Raw genomic sequence first — 15,400 nt, forward strand, 5'->3', positions numbered from 1 at the left:
CAAACAGTCCACCAAGAAGAGACAGGGAAGGAAGAAAGATTTCTAAGAGCTGCTTTTCTTGAAAAAGCTTGATGTAGCCTGCTTATACTATCTCCAACACAGTAGTAAGAGATGCCAAAACCTATTACATTTAAAAACTAGATTCCTACCTACAACAACAATTTTCAATTAAATAACCATATATTAATTGCTTCTCCACAGGGCATTGTAATAGGTTCTCTGAATATAAAGAAGATAAATGACAGTTTCTGTCCTAGTATATAGACCACAACAATAAAGTGAATCAGCTTTATAAAATCCTAAAATAATTGGGCTACCTAAATAGACTAAGGACAAGAATCCAAGGTAACTAAGAAGAATTATGTGACCTACAAAATTTTCTTCAAAAATAATTTCAAGTAGAAATCAATATTCCATAATACACTGTTTACAAATATTTGATGTGGGAAAAGTTAAATAGTTCTAATCCAACCTCTTCCAAAGAAAAATGTGGAACATGCAATCTTTATTAAATATTAAAATAGAATGTAAAATAAGATTTTCATCTCCTGATTTTAAAATAGGAGAGAAAAATTATAAACCACACACAAAGCTATGGTGGCAATCCAGTTATGCTATGGTTACTGTCAAGAAAGATGAGTCTAGGATATTAAAAACAGTAATCACAAAAGAGTTTACAAGTAAAAGGACTTCACACATCTAAGATTGGCTATGATAACAAGAAAAGGTAATAAATGTTGGAAGGGATGTAGGAAAACTGGGACATAAATATTGAAAAATCACATGGTGGAGTTGTAAAATGATCCAACCTTTTTGGACAGCAATTTGGAACTATACCCAAAGGGCTATAAAATTGTGCATGCCCTTTGATCCAGCAGTGTCTCTACTGGGTCTATATCCCAAAAAGATCATAAAAGAAGGAAAAGATCCACCTGTACAAAAATGTTTGTAGCAGCTCTTTTTGTAGTGGCAAGGAACTGGAAATGGAATGGATACTTGTCATTTGGGGAATGGCTGAATAAGTTATAGTATCTGAACGTGATGGAATATTACTGTTCTATAAGAAATGATTCTAGCAAGCTGATTTCAAAAAAGCCCGGAAAGACTTATATGAACTGATGCTGAGTGAAGTGAGCAAAACCAAGAGAACATTGTACATAACAAGATTATGTGATCAATTGTGATGGATATTTCCATGAATATTTCAACTATACCAGCAATTCAAGACAATTCCAATACACTATTTCCAATAGGAAAATGCCATCTTTATGCAGAGAGAATTATGGAAATTGGATGTGGATCAAAGAATAGTATTTTCACCTTTTTTTGTTATTATTGCTGATTGCTTGCTTGCTTGCTTGTTTGTTTTTTATTTTTCATGGGTTTTCCCCTTTTGATCTGATTTTTCTTGCAGAAAATGATAAATACAGAATTTGTTTTTTAATTGCACATACTTTTTTTTTAAGTAGAGGTAGAAAAAGATTAATTTAGTTTTAAATATGGAATAATCCAATTTGGAGCTAAATTAAGAGATCATCTAATTCTATTCCCTCATTTTATAGTAAGAAAAAGGAGGAAATTTTAAGGTCATAAGAGTAAATAGCAGAGCTGAAATCTGAACCCAGGCCTTCTTATACTACATAATAATTTTATCCATTATACCAGGCTGTCTCAAGTTTTGACGAGTTCAAGGTGACAACAGAATATCTAAGTGGAGGTACCCTTTAGGTAGCTGTAAATATGGAAATAGAAAGCAAGACAGAAGTTAAGGGAATCAAATATAACTTCTGTGTTATTGAAGCCATCAGAGTGAAAATGTCATCTACCACAGTGAATATAAGAGAAATACTCACTAAAGAGGACCATTTTAATATGACCAAAAGAAGTCAAAGATTTTCAAAAGAGAAAAAAATATAAATCCATTCATTCTCTGAGAGCATCAGTTTCCTCATCTGTAAAATGTTCTTCACAAGACCATTAAACCTCTATAAATCATTGTCTAAATTACAATATTAAATAATACTAGTTTTATTATAATTGACTATATATACATGTATATTTATGTGTGCATGTGTATATCAACACACACATACATGGAATTAAGACTATTTTAAGAGATTCCATATTTTCTCAATTGCAGATCACAAAACTTTCTTTGTATTATCAGCTCCTCATAACAGTATTTGGCATGTAGTAGATACATCTAAGGACCGTCTGCCACATTATCACAGTACTTAAAGACACAACAACAATTAATTTTGCTATGTTCCTTATAAAAACTGAGATTATATTTTATTCTAAGGAGCTGATATCTGGAGTCAAGATACCTGAATTCAAATCCATTGTCTCCTATGACCTTGGATAAGGAGTCTAGCCCCAGAGTTGCTTCATTTATAAAATAAGATTATGGGAGCTAAACCCCCTCCAGCGCTAGATCTGGATGTGATCCTATAATTTTGATAAGCTTAGATCACAACATTTAGCTCTCAAAAATACATGCCATATTTTCTAGTAACTCTCCTATTTTTGCAGATGAAGAAAATAAGAACCAGAGTAGCTCAGAGACTTGTCCAAGATTACTTCAGTTCTTAAATGCCTTTTCCAATATACAACACTGCCCTGAATACAGTGCGTTCTACATATAATGTGACTCTACAATTCAAAGAGATCTATTAAAGAAATATTAGAGTGAACTACCTGATAAGTAGTAATAGCTTGCCTAAACCTATTAATAAAGGTTTTATCTTACCTAACTGCCCTGGAAAAGTGCTTAACAAAAAGAGGAAAAGAAAAATTTATTTTAATTAGTCTATTTTTTTCAAGGACAAAACACCAGAATGTTAGATGAAGCAAAGTTCCTTTAATGAAAAAGGCTATTCAAGTTCTCTGTCAGGAAAAAATAGCTGTACCATATTTTAAATTATAACAATATTCTATGTTAAGTGAAGATTTTCAAAATCAACTATAGTAAAATATAAGCACTTTGAGGGAAGGAACTGTTTTATTTTTTTTCTTTATAAAAAGTCCCAGTAGCTAGTACAAAAGGTGAGAAAGGCTTTTAAAATGAATCAACAGAAAACCATTTAGAAAAAAAGTTTTATAATAAATAGCATAGTAAAATTTTTCTTCTTATAGGAAGAAGGGGAAATCTCTTTTACCTTTTGGAGGAATTTATACCCTATATGTACCACCTGGCTCCACCTAAGTAAACTTTAAGTGAGTTGAGGTGGACCAAGAACTGAAGTAAAGACAATCTTCCCAACTGCTTTAGGCACCAGGCTAAGGAATGTTCCACCAGGTGTTTCCAGTAGAAACAGGATGAGCTATTACTCAATATAAGGAAAACTTAAATTTTTATATACAAAGTTTCAGGTTTATTTATACAAAATGACCTGATATGTTCCATATGTTCCAAAACAAAATAAGAATAAGAAGATACTAAGGCAAAAGGGACAAAAACATTTTATCTTCTTATGAAACAAAATGAAGTATAAAACACCTATTAACTTATCTTTTAAAATTGATCAGGGAGAAATCACTTACCTGTAGAAAGCTAATGGCCATTAAAATTAGGCTATAAGAGCTAATTCCACCTGTAAAAACTTCATTCAGGTCCCTCTGCAAGAGGAACTGTTTTAATACTAAAATCAAGTAAGGCAGCAATGAATATTTCTGTAAATAAAAGAAAACAGATGCACTATAGTTAATATATTTTTAGACAAATTCTAGATTACCTTAATAGGAAGATAAAGGAGAGTGTTACAGTCTCCAAGTAGATTATATAAAGGCTTTAGGAGCTGTCCTAGGTATCTAGCTAGCTGAAAATTATCTTTCACCAGCTGGGTTATCAAGGTAAAAGTTTTGCAACTTCTGTTTGAGTTTTGTTTTGCTACAAGAGAATGGGTAAAAAGGCATCCTTTGAAGAAATAAGTTCATCTCTCTTCCTCAAAGAGTCCTAAAGCTATATCTATCTTTTCCTAGTTACTAAAAAGTAATATTTGTTTAAAGGAATATACTAGAGAATTAAGGATTTTTCCCAACCCATCCAATGTGATTTATTTTCTCCCCAACCTGAAGGTTGGTTATAACTTTATAATTTAAAATAGTATGGGGCTGAACTTCAGGATCTTCAATAAAATGTTTTTCAGCATAAAATCATCTATATTGATTTTACTTCATCTTTTCAATGATTTTTATTGTAAACTTAACCAAAGACAAACATTTCAATATAAAAATAAAAGAAAAAAGTTGTCATCTTATATAATTTTTAAAATATATATATACATATGTACTAAAATATAGAAACAAATTTTATGCCCTGTACTTTTTGTCTTCTATATATTTTGAATACACAGCTATATGTATGTATATGTGTGTGTGTGTGTGTGTGTGTGTGTGTGTGTGTGTGTGTGTGTGTATTTAAGGGAAGAAAACTGAAACCACTGTAATAAACATATATAATCAAGAAAAACAAAAGCCTATAGTAAATAACTTCAACTCAAATGATTTCACCTCTTTAGAAACAAATGTTCCATCAATTCCTAACTTTGGATATTTTTCTCAGAAAAGGCCATGGTGACATTTCCCCAGGGCTTCTTAAACTTCTTCCACTCACAAACCCTTTTTGCCTGAGAAATTTTTACATGACCCCCAGGTATAAAGATATATAAATCAAGCATTTAATGATATGAAATCATGATTTCCGGACTCCCAACCTTCAGTCACAAGATTCCCCCAATGGAATGGAGAACCACAGTTTAAGAAGCTGGGTACCATCCAATGTTAATTTGTGGTTTATGGTGAAATGGATTGGTGTCCATTTTCATTCTCTACAAACACCTTTATTTTTATATGAAATCTAAATGCTTAAAATATTGCTTTATAGTTCTAAAGTTTAACCCCTTAATTAGTAAACAACAATTTTTCTACTACAAAAATTTTATTACAAGTCACAAGATCCTACTTGCATGGAGCTTATAATCTAGTAAAAGGAAAAATTTGGGCACAGACTCATACAATATAATGTAAACCAAATCAGTTGAGGGAAAAAAAATACTTGATAGAAACATAATAAAGAGAGGAGGTGTAAGCTCCCGAGAATAAATGTTGATTCCATATAGCTTCACCTCATTAACTGTCCTTATTGTTTCTATCTTTTAATCTTTGCTGTGATGAAAAGTACTACATATTCTAAGGAAAAAATAACGTCCAATGAAGAAGCTTCTAAAATTGCACTAGAGATCACATTTTGCTAAAAAAAAGAAAGGCGGACAGACAGAAACAAAGAGGGACAACAAAAAGGAAAAGAGAGAGTAGAGAGAAAAGGAAAGGTAAAAAGAAGAGGGAAAGACAGAAGGATGTAAAGGAGTGGGGAAAAGGAGAGAGGTGAGCACATGAGGAAAATCAAGGCAATAATAGAAAGGAATAATGTGAGATACATATTGGCCAATAATTATTTTAAGTTGTAAATGTGTACAAAGTAAATATTTGAAAGTTTGTCTTATCTATGTCCTGATAAATTTATTTTAAGATTTACTGTTCTGCTATGCCCAAAGGACTATAAAACTGTGTATACCTTTTGATCAAGCAATATTACTGTTAGGTCTATATCTCAAAGGGATCATAAAAGAAGGAAAAGGCCCACATGTGCAAAAAAAAAAAAAAAAAGTTTGTAACAGCTCTTTTTGTGGTAGCAAAGAATTGGAAAATGATTGGATACCATCAGTTAGGGGATGGCCAAAAAAGTTATGGATATGAATGTATGGGATATTATTGTTCTGTGAGAAATAATGAGCAGACTAATAACAGAAAAGCCTGGAAAGACTTGATGAATTGATGTTAAGTGAAGTGAGCAGAACTAGAAGAGAACACTGTACACAGTAACCCAAAGATTATGTGATGATAAACTATGATAGTCTTGGCTCTTCTCATCAATACCTTGATTTAAGACAATTACAATAGACAAAGGATGGAAAATTCTATCTGTATCCAGAGAGAGAACTATGGAGAATGAATGTTGATCAAGCATATTTTCACCTCTTCTTTGTTTGCTTTTTCTTTCTCAAGGTTTTCCCCCTTGTGTTCTGATTTTCCTTTTGCAAAATGATTAATATGGAAATATGCTTAAAATGATTAGACATGCATAACCTATATCAGATTACTTGCTATCTTGGAGAGAGGGCAGATAAGGGATTGGGGAAATTGGGGAAAATTAAAAGGAATAGACAAATGGTAAGAAAGCAAAGTTGTAAATTTCATAGACCAAGTGAAATTCCCATGAATTTAAACATTTTCTAAAGCTAGAGATAAATCCTGTACTTTAGGGTTGCAGCCAAACACATCATAAATAATAAAATGCAGCATAATGCTGAACAGCAACAAAGACATTCAATGAATTGCCCAACTTTCAGGATGTAAAAAGACTTTAACTTAATAGAAAATTTGACATACAAGATACAAGGGAAATATAAAATAAACATCAAAGACTAATTACAAGGAACTCAATAAGGACAAATTATTTACTTTATATATACTGTGTATCTAAGATTGTCATTGGTAATCAGGTAGTTCAAAAGAAAGATTAGGGTAGAGTCAAGTATAATGTAATTCTAAAAAACAAAATCATGTAGGGAAAAAGAAAAAAGTAATTATCTCATTACAAAGGAAATACAAGAGGAAGAACTAATATAAAGAAATAAAATGAAATAGGAGGGTTGTTCTGGAACCTTACTCTCATCAGGAATGACTTAAGAGAGTACAATACATATATATCTAAAAAGATATAAAAGTCTTCTAAACTAAGAAAGAAATAAGAGGGTAACGTGATAAGGATGTGGGAGAGGATAAGGGAGGGATTTTTAGACAAAACCCTACTCACATCAGATCTGGGTTAAAGAGAGAACAACATATATATGTAGAAGGGAATAAAAGTCTTCTAAATTCATAAAGAAATAAGATGGGTGAAGGAATAAGGTCTGGAGAAGAGCATAGAAGGGATGTGAGATTAATGGCAATGGGGTAAAGAAAGAACATATATATTTGGAAGTCTAGAAAAATCATCTTACATTCAGATAGAAACAAGAAGTCAAGGGGATAGGCTCTCAGGAGAGGATAAGGGAGGGATTTGTGAAAGGGGGGAGTAAGGTAAGTAATAGGAGGGCAAGATAGTGGATAGAAATAAAATAGAAGAATTAGAAGGAATATGAATAGAGTGAGAAGGATAGTGAGGAAAGGAGGAAGGAGGAAAATAAACAAGTAATTATAGCTTAAAATGTCAACTGTATGAATTCACCTATAAAATGAGTCAAGAGTAGATTTAAATTTTTAACTCACTGCTTTCAGGAAATGTCATAAAAATGAGAGATATTCACAAATATAAAAATCCAGAGTAGAATTTATTATGTAAAAACAAAGCAGATGTAGCAAGCATTATCTCAGATAAAGTTAAAGCTAAAATAGGCTTAATCAAAAGAGAAAAACGGAAACTATACTATATATATATTAGCCACATTAATCTTATTTCAGACTATTTAAAATAACTAGTCAGTTAAAATAACAGTCAGTCAGGCTGGAATATTTGTGGATTTAGGAAAATATGGAAAAACCTGGATTTATGAAGAAAGATGCTAGCCACCTTCAAAGAAACAAAGGAAAAGTGGAAAAAAGCATAGTATGTTCTTATGTGTATGAATGTATATGTACATGATTATAGATGTGTATTATGTGTATCTATATTTAACTGTAACCTTCTTGGCATGGGGGAAGGGGAGAGAGATAGAGAGGTTAAGAAAGGGGAAAAAATTAAGTAAAAAGTACACAGCAGAGAATAAAAGAAAACCGACAATGAAGTAAAGAAAAAAGATGGACAGTTTAGTATTTATTATATAGGCTTTCTTGAAATGGAAATTTATTGCTTTTATTTTCAATCTCTCTTATGTTCTGCTGTGCACATGGCAACTTTTTTTCTTTTATTTTGCACTTAAATTTTTTTTAAAAATTTAAGAAAACAAATTAAGCAACAATTGCTCAATTAAAAAGGATGTAAATAATTGGAGAACTTCAAAGCAGAAAAAAACCACAGATTGATTTACCCCCAGATATTCCCAACAGGACATAATCTACTCACTGACAGGTAGAACTGGGGTTCTAAAAAATAAATTATATTCATTTATAAATCAGTGCTTACTTTGGCTTCCCTTTCTCTCCACTTGGCAAGAAAATTAAGGGTTTGATAGATGAAGCAGTTTCTAGGTTCTTTCAGTTTCAGTTTAATTACTGGTTTACAATAGATAAACTTCCATAGGAAATGGTGGGTCATTTTCTACACATTATCATTTTAGGAAATGAACAATTTGTTTAAATAAGCTCCAACCAGACCAAACTAAATATTATATCTTCTTATTTTGATATTCTAATTTAGGATTGATTTTGAAGTCAAATCTGTAACGTAACTATACAAAGATAGCTTATAAGGACCCCCACATTAGTATTTAATATTCTTTTCTACTAAAATGTAATTAATTTCATTTTTTTGATGCTAAGCATTTTCCATATCCAGTTCCAATTTTTTTTCTCAAAGGAAATATTCATGATATACAAGAGTGAAGTTTCTATACAGAATAAAAGTACTTTGTCTCTTGTTTCTTATTTTGACTCATGCTTTCCAATAAGTTTTTCTGTTTTTCCCTAACCTCAATTTAATATGAAAGTCCCAAAAATATTAAAGTGTAAGTTGATTTAATTTAGAGGAGTTTGTTGAGCTCTTCATAGATTTTTCTCCATATTTTCATCCTCTGAAAGAAGAGTTGTTTCAAAAGCTTCCAGTACTTTTATAGTGATCTTTTTGCATCTATTTATCACATACAATAAGAGTCAATTAAGTGTAATGGAGGGAAGCTATGACCTGAATTCAAGTCCAGCCTCAGACACTTAATAGCCATGTGATCCCAGGCTCATCACTTAATCCTACTTGCTTGTTTCTTCATCTGTAAAATAAGCTGGAGGAAAAAAAATGGCAAATCACTCCAATTTCTTTGCCAAGAAAATCCCATATGGGGTTACAAAGAGTCAGACAAGAAAAAACACAATAAGTGTAGCAAGTAGTGTTTCTTATTATTTTATGACAGACCCAACTCCATCAACTTTTATTTGCTTCTTCAAGGAGAATGAATAAGACCTATCAAGTCTTACTCTGATGGTTTCTTATAGCATAGAGGAACCTCAGGTTTTTAAGCACTAGTTCTTTTAAAGTTCTACCAGAACAGTCTTCAAATGAACTCCTGGCAATATATAGCTAAATACTGAGAAGCTCACTACTTAGGCAGGACACCTGGTAATGAATTCCAAACTATTCAATTCAATAAATATTTATTAAGTGTCAACTATATACCATATACTCTGGTAAATGCTAGACAAAGAAGGGCAACCATACTACCCAAAAGTATAGCAGGAGTAGAGAGCCTGTTCCTAGCAGAAACCCAAATTCAGGAACTAAAGCCAAAGATTTGGGTAAACAGAAGATACTGATCGGAACCAAAAGTTACTGCTAATTTAGAGATATTACAAAAGAAAAGAATAATTCTGTAATAACAGCAGACACTTAAAAGAAAACTATTAATTTTCCACAAGGACTATATGAATACCTAGATTTTTTTTTTAATCTCTTAAGGAATTGGGAGATTTTTAAAAAGTGGGGGGGGGAGAGCTCTGGAGGAAAGAATAGGAAGAATAAATAATTTAAAATAGAAAGTAGCAAACTTTAACAAGTAATGCACTCCCTGAAAACTAGAATAGACTAGACAGAAATAAATAATTCTATAAAAAATAGAAATGAATATACTAATTGGGGGGAGAGAAAAACCTTATTTATACTAAAAGCAATTCTTCTAGAAAACAGGTCAGGGAGAGAGTTTTAAAATCATCACCTTCCCTCAAAACTATGATTTTTAAAATACATATTTAAAGAAATCATAAATGAGAACTAACCAGATCTATAAGAACAAGAAAGCAAAGAAAAGATAAAATTCTATCACTTTCTGAAATAACTACAAAAGGGAAAATTCTTAGAACATCAGCCAAATTCCAAAGCTCCCACATCAAAGAAGATACCATGAACATCCAAAAAGAAGCAATCCAAGTACCAAAGATAAAAACCAGGATCCCAAAAAGACCTAGAAACTCCTGTGGTAAATGAAAGTAGACCTTGAAAAGCAATATTTAAAAGCAGAAAACATACTTTTGCCACTAAAAAATAACCTATTCTGAAAAGATATGTATCATCTTACTGAGTAGGGAAAATAGACCTTTAATGAACTTGAACATTTTCAACTATTACTAGAAAAGATTAGAACTAAAAAAGAACTCTGAAATGCCAATACAAGATTCAAGAGAAGCTGAGAAAGTTAAAATTTATTTGAGGAAATAGATAAGGCTTTATGATAATGTAATGCTAACAACATGATAGGAGATAAAACAAGTATCTCTTCAGAACTTTAATGTTTTCAAAAAAAAATTTAGGGATCTAAATCAGAAAAATACAAGTCCTGGGACCAAATTAGTCCCTTTCTTGGTATTTAAAAAGAAAATAAGGGTGATTATAAGAAATACTTATAGTTATAGGATAGCTAGATGGTGTAGAGGATAGAGCACTAACCTTCAAGTATGGAATATCTGAGTGCAAATCTGACCTCAAACACTTAACACTTACTAGCTGTGTGACTCTGGGCAAGCCAATTAATTCCAATTGCCTTGCCAAATAAATAAAATTATTATTATAACAATGTAATTATGTAATACATTATATAATTCCTTTTAAGGATAAAAAGTGTTAAAACTTGTTATTTTTCATAATTGAAATGTGTGAGAAGAAAAGTATGCAAGCATGGAACAAGCATCAAAGCAAACCTCACTTTTAACTGAAACAGATAAAGGAAGATTAAACAGATACATACTCAATTTAGTGCAAAAATATATCAAATTCAAGAGAGAAGCAATCAAAACTGAAGAGTACAGAATTAAAGAAAAAGAGAATACTGGGTTAGAAATAGCTGCAGGCAAAACAAACAAAGAAGTAAAAGAGAAGTAAAAGAAAAAGCAAAGAAAAGAATTAGATTCTAAAGGGGATGCTCATCCTTAGGAAAATGGCTGAACATATTTTGACATAAGAATGTTATAAATTATTATGCCATTAGAAATGAAGAAAATTTGCAGAGAATCATTTGTAATATGAACTATGAGAGGATAAAGTATACAGAAACAAAGAATGGCTTATACATGGACAACAACAGTGTAAAGAAAAACAAGAACTATAATCAATATGATGACTGCTCATATGTCCAAAAATTTTGCTTCCCCACTTCCTCTCACTTTTTAAATCTGGAGTACTAGAGGAGTGTTGAATAGAGAGTACAGCTTAACAGTGCTACCAAATAAGGGAGCTAGCCACTGAAGCACTTTTTGTTTAAATGCACAAAAGAAATCAGAAAAAAAAATACAGACAAGTAGGACAAATTTAAATGTAATCATGGGATTTATCTACTTTTTAACAAATTAAAAAATGAACAGTATTAATTAGAGACTTATGGTCTCATATACTATCCTTTGCATTCTTCTGTTTATATCAATATGTTGTGTTTTATTTCTAAGTTCAAAATTTTAAAAATAGCAATAGAAAGAAAACTTATAGCTAGATGAGAATCCAACTAAGTCAATTCATACCAAGAGTGGATAACAATGAAATTAGAAGTATAATCAAACAAAAAAATAGAAAAGATCTATAAAAATTTATATGACAATCTGTTGTCTTCAGTAATAATAGAGACATCATGTTCATACTACAATAAAATAGTCCCTATACAAGCATAAAAATGTCTCTAAAGAAATTAAAGATGGGAAAAACCATAGAAAAGGTCCAATACTGAAGGAATGAGGGGGAAAAATCTTGGAATTTATTAGGTATTCCAAAACAGATATATGAGGAAATATCAATAACTACAAAATCAATTATTTATTTATTAAGCATCTACTATGCACAAGCCTGTCTTGCCCAAGATCACAAAGGTAGTAAAAGCATCAAGGGTACAGGATCTGAGTCCAGATTCTTTGATTCTTGAGCTAGTTTTTTTTTTTAAAGAAACAGTTCATCTATTTCACTACTATCCATTACAAAAGTGATGAAATGTTCTTCCTTAGGACAATGCAGAGCATCTTGAATGAAGTCTATACTCATCAGAGTTCAGGCTAACTATCCAAATAGGAAAAAATAAGTGGGTGAAATATGTCCATTATCCAGAATTTTAAAAATATACCTGGACAGAATTGATCCAAAAATAAATATTTTGTACAGACACTAAAAAGTAGACAATGAACTAGGTCCAGAATTAAATAGAAAGACAAGCAGGTTGTATTGCCTTTAGGAAATTTAATAACATCTTCTCTTTAAAAAAACAACAACAATGCATCTTAAAAATATCAATATTCTTTTTTTTCCCTGAGGCAATTAGGGTTAAGTGATTTGCCCAGTGTCAGCTAGGAAGCGTTAAGTGTCACAAAATGTCATAGTCTCTCAAGAATTAAAGTTGAGGGTGACCTTAAGGGCAGTAAAAAGACAGATGAGCATGAGTAGCACATTACCAAGGGAGAATTCCACATGTGTGAGATCACAGAGCTATTAAAATGAAATGACTTCATTTGCAAATGTTAAGAATTTTTACAAAACTTTGATATTGAATTATTAAATTCTGAGAATAACAGTACTTGTAAAACTTTAGTTAAAGAAGAAATCTTTAAAAACTATACAAACCTATATCTGATTGCTTACCATCTTAGGGAGAGAGGAATAAAATTTGGAATTCAACATTTTAGATGTCTGAACATGTAACTAGGGAAAAAATAATATATTTTTAAAAACCTATATATGTGTATGTACATATGTACATGTATATGTATTATAGTTATATTACATATCAGTTTAATATTGTCTGAAAGATGAATCACATTAGGAATGTTTATAACTTTCTACAAGTCACTCTTTTGGCATTGCTCTCAGAAAGGATTTTTTAAAACCTATGGTGAGATAAAGCTATATCATTTCAAAGATCTTTCATTCAATCGAGTGTTCAAACAAAATGTTAAGCTCATTTTTATCAAAATGAAGGACATTTCAAAGGATATACTTTTCCTTGAATTTTTTAAGTAATAGTAACAGAGTTACAACTGAATACCAGACAATGTTACATTTCTGAATTTTAAATTCACAACTAATTTATGATTTTCCTGAATTCTCATTAAAAATCCTGAATTAAACTTGTAATTATGGCCAGTTTTCTATGTTATTTCTATAAAGAAACACCAGAAAAAGAATTTTAATAACTTCTTTCAGACCAAAATCCTTTGTTTCAAATTTAAAGATAAAACAAGACAGTTCACAATGTAGAAGCAAATTTGCCAAATGGCTATTGACATGGGACTCTCAGATAAAACTTTGTAAATACTTAAGTGGAAAGGCAAATCTTAATAGTTACTTAGAAAAGGACTTTCCTTTATAACTTTCTAGCACAAATTAGAGCAAATATAATGCATTATAAATAAAGCTCAGTCATTTTCCAAATATACCCCATATCCAGCACTGTTACTTAAATTTTTAAAGTTTAAATCAAAGAACTAAAATAACCTTTAAAATTCCTTTACATTTTTGGAGATCCAACTTTTTAGCAGCATAAACATACCTTCATGTAATCCTTGATCAACCGAGCTGCCTTCACACCAGTTTCCATATTAAAACTGATGTCAACTTTTACTTCTGTCTCCTGGTCAGTGAGTTTTATTATTGGTACCTAAAAAAATGTTTTAAAGGAATTACTAAGTTATTGTTTAATATCTATAGTAATAAGACTTTTCAAAATTGCTAGTTTCTATAGATTTCAGAAAATAAAAATAACAAATAGCTGGACAAAAAGGACTTGGCAATGATACCTCCATAAATAAAGACATGATGCCTCTATAAATGAAGACTGAAATACTACATAATCTTATAATCATACACCAGATTACTAGAAATGCAAATAATGTAGAGTGAACTAGTGTTACCTTTCAGAACTATAAATAGTGCTTATAGTATCTTACATATAACAGAAATTAGTAAACACATTAATTTAAAGTTTTAGAGCTGAAAAAAAATCTTAGAATATAGACCTCATTTTTATCAAGAAGAAAACTTATTCCAAAAAATTAAAGAATGTCCTGAAGGTCCCCCAGCGTAAGCATTATCATTATCACTGAAATAATTATAAAAATAACTAATATTTATATAGCACTTACCAAGTGCCAGGCTTTGTGCTAAGCACTTTACAATGCTAATCTCATTTGATCCTCATACAACAAATTTAGAAGGTAGGTGCTTTTATTATCCCCATTTTGCAAATGAGAAAATTAGACAAAAATTAAATGACTTGTCCAGGGACACCTAACTAGCAAGGATCTGAGGCTGAAACTTAACTTAGGTTTTCTTGACTCCAATTTCAACTCTCTATTCAGTATGCCATTCAGCTGATAAAGCTGAAACAGTACCATGTATAACTACACCAAAATGCTTTCACGTGAAAGTACAATTCAATAAGTAAATGTAGCTGACTGAGATCTCATTCATCCTTGTTTTTACAGAATGAAGAATTTGAGAGCAAGAGGTATCCTGGAGTGGAGAAAGTAAAGGTGCACCGCCTCATAAAAATTTGCCTGTGTATATAATAAGGTAATGAAAAAATATTTTGTCTATTACTAATCTAAATTGTGTATTTAAAATCTCTTTTTTTAAGAATTTCTACATATGTATGCCTATATTAGAATTACATATATTTTTTACCATGTTTAACATATATTGGATTACTTGCCATTTAAGGAAGGGAGGTAGGGGGAAGAAGGGGAGAATTAAAACACATGGTTTTGCAAGGGTTAATGGTGAAAAATTATCCTCACATATATTTTGAAAATAAGCTTCAATTAAAAAAAAGAATTTATAAATACTTCCATTCAGCTTTAAGAATCACAACAAATCTAACCTACTATATTACCAGTAATTTCATTTCTCAGTAATATAAAAACCGTAATAAAACAGAAGAATGTAATTTCATCTAAGGGGCAGCTAGGTGCGCAGTGTATAGAGCATCAGCCCTAAAGTCAGTAGGACTTGAGTTCAAATTTGACCTCAGACACTTAACACTTCCTAACTGTGTGACCCTGGCCAAGTCACCTAACCCCAATTGCCTTAGCAGTAAAAAAAGAAAAGAAAAAAAAAAAAGAAAAATTTCATTCAATATGAAAATGGAGCAAATATTTAATAAAGTTCTTTTACAAGTTCTCTATCTCAGAGTTTATACTAATTCCACTGTTTTGGTGTTTACTAATA

The 15,400-nt window shown here is 31.1% G+C and overlaps 1 protein-coding gene across 1 annotated transcript in view; it reads right to left on the reverse strand.

Moving 5' to 3' along the window:
* The window catches only part of TENT4A (terminal nucleotidyltransferase 4A), an 81,711-nt gene that overhangs the window by 13,838 nt on the left and 52,473 nt on the right, over positions 1-15,400 (reverse strand). Inside the window, exons 5-6 of the mRNA XM_074280044.1 lie at positions 13,725-13,832; positions 3,544-3,672 (exon numbers count right to left, since the gene is read on the reverse strand). Coding sequence (XP_074136145.1) covers positions 3,544-3,672; positions 13,725-13,832 — 237 coding nt within the window. The remainder of the gene's footprint in view (positions 1-3,543; positions 3,673-13,724; positions 13,833-15,400) is intronic.

This window comes from Sminthopsis crassicaudata, chromosome 1 (genome assembly GCF_048593235.1).
Source record: "Sminthopsis crassicaudata isolate SCR6 chromosome 1, ASM4859323v1, whole genome shotgun sequence".
Classification (NCBI taxonomy): Eukaryota; Metazoa; Chordata; class Mammalia; order Dasyuromorphia; family Dasyuridae; genus Sminthopsis; species Sminthopsis crassicaudata.